Source organism: Priapulus caudatus, unplaced genomic scaffold (assembly GCF_000485595.1).
Source record: "Priapulus caudatus unplaced genomic scaffold, Priapulus_caudatus-5.0.1 Scaffold2415, whole genome shotgun sequence".
In the NCBI taxonomy this organism is placed as follows: Eukaryota; Metazoa; Priapulida; class Priapulimorpha; order Priapulimorphida; family Priapulidae; genus Priapulus; species Priapulus caudatus.
This window is the reverse complement of record NW_014579476.1, coordinates 9,787-11,608: the sequence shown is the minus strand read 5'-3', so window position 1 is coordinate 11,608 and position 1,822 is coordinate 9,787. Positions and strand designations below refer to the sequence as shown.

General features: G+C 41.6%; 1 protein-coding gene across 1 annotated transcript in view; it reads right to left on the bottom strand.

Moving 5' to 3' along the window:
- LOC106818662 (sodium- and chloride-dependent GABA transporter ine-like) overlaps positions 1-1,822 on the bottom strand; it is a gene marked incomplete at its 5' end in the record, with an annotated part of 11,074 nt that continues 9,252 nt past the window's right edge. Inside the window, 3 exons of the mRNA XM_014823349.1 lie at positions 1-48; positions 392-492; positions 1,612-1,711. Coding sequence (XP_014678835.1) covers positions 1-48; positions 392-492; positions 1,612-1,711 — 249 coding nt within the window. The remainder of the gene's footprint in view (positions 49-391; positions 493-1,611; positions 1,712-1,822) is intronic.

The following is a 1,822-nucleotide window of genomic DNA, read 5'->3' as shown; positions in this document are numbered from 1 at the left end:
CTAATGATTATCACCGCACGACTCTTCTGTGATTCCTGCCCCCGCCACCTAGTGACCGCGCATAATCAATTAGTAACGGACTAAGCGATTCTTCCACCCGAAACATATAGTACCGTCAACGAACATCTGCAAATAATTATTGCAAGGTAACAGTTAGTAGAAAGCCGCCACACATGCTACTTCTTTTTCCATAAGACAAATCAACGTGAATTAGGCTAAGCAGCATATAAACAATAACGAGCTAAATTAACATCTCATGTTATCACGGAGTGAATAGATAACTAGATTTCCTACTGTAGGCAGAGGAGGAGGAGGTGCAGGAGATAGTCAGCTTTTTTTCCAGTCTGAATATTTTGCACATTTTTGCCAGAATATTATTACCATATATTACCAGAATTAGCAAAGGCGATAGGTAGCGCCAGCATAGCTTGAAGTACAATGGTGCCGGTCGACCTGTCATTTCTTCTACATTAGCAGATAGTCTATCCGTACCTATACCACAACAAACACAACACGACACAAGCTCAGCTATACCATTCGGCATATCAACCTGTTCTGCTTGCATCTATGACAAATACGACATACGCATATACGCTATCCTATGACACTATTTGTCATAGGAAGATTCCTCCTATGACAAATATTGTTGTATGTGTTGTGCGCATCATAGGAGTTTAGAAGCGCTATTATGAACGCAAGCAGCGAATTTCAGCTGTAAAGCGGAACGAAGTTGACTCGCCAATATTTGTCATAGGAAGAATCTTCCTGTGACAAATAGTGTCATAGGAGAGCGTATATGCGTATGTCGTATTTGTCATAGATGCAAGCAGAACATGTCTGGCATATTATAGGCATTGCAGACGATAGTTACACTGTCCGCAGTTATAGCCACGTTACGGTAGTACGAGTTACATAAGTTCGCCCATATGTAATTTACACTACGATAACGCAATGCTAAACAAACATTAGGGCTTACGTACTTTTTCAATTGAATCCCAGATTCGGGCGAGTATTACCCCGATTTATAGAAGTTGAATCGAAAAAACATCGTCAAAATTAAATGGCGACAGACATGACGAAATGTCTACGGTTGCGTAGAGGTTATGAATACTGATTGTTGATTGTATATTTGAAGGCAACGTTCGCCAACATTCCCAGCGAAAAATCTATCCGTTCAGATAAAATGCCCCGATAGATGGCGACACAACTTCGTATTCTGCTAAATATAGTGGTCTTGCGAAGTTGACGAACTATATATGATAGCGCTGTAGGAGATCAAAGAACTGTACTGCTCACTGTAAATGCTCAAGTTCGCGAAAAACTAAAGAGAGATTTGGCGAAAGCTGTTGATTTAAGAGTTTTTTTTGTTTAGAAGTAATAACACTTCACAACATTGGCTATATAAGCCATGATTACTGTATACGCTGTATATTTCCCGGTGGGTTAATTTTCACGAATTTCGCGAACGCGTCCCCGACCGCGAAAATAACATCACGCGAATAATTCATACCGAATAATTCATAATTCACCGACCGCAAAATTAACCACTCGCGAACTTGTCCGTCAAGTCTGAATTCGCAAAAATATCTGTACGCAAAAAATATGACGTACCATAGATCCACGTGATCGCCACCACCTCGCAGAAGGCGAGCATCAGTAGAGACAGGGAGGCACCATAGTAATCAATAAGCATGAACCAGTAGATACCACCCTAGAAAAGACGAGAAATGCGGAGAGATAAGAGCGAGCGAGGAAGGGGGCGACAGGGTGAGAGAGTGTGAGAGAGAGAGAGAGAGAGAGAGAGAGAGAGAGTGTGTGTGAG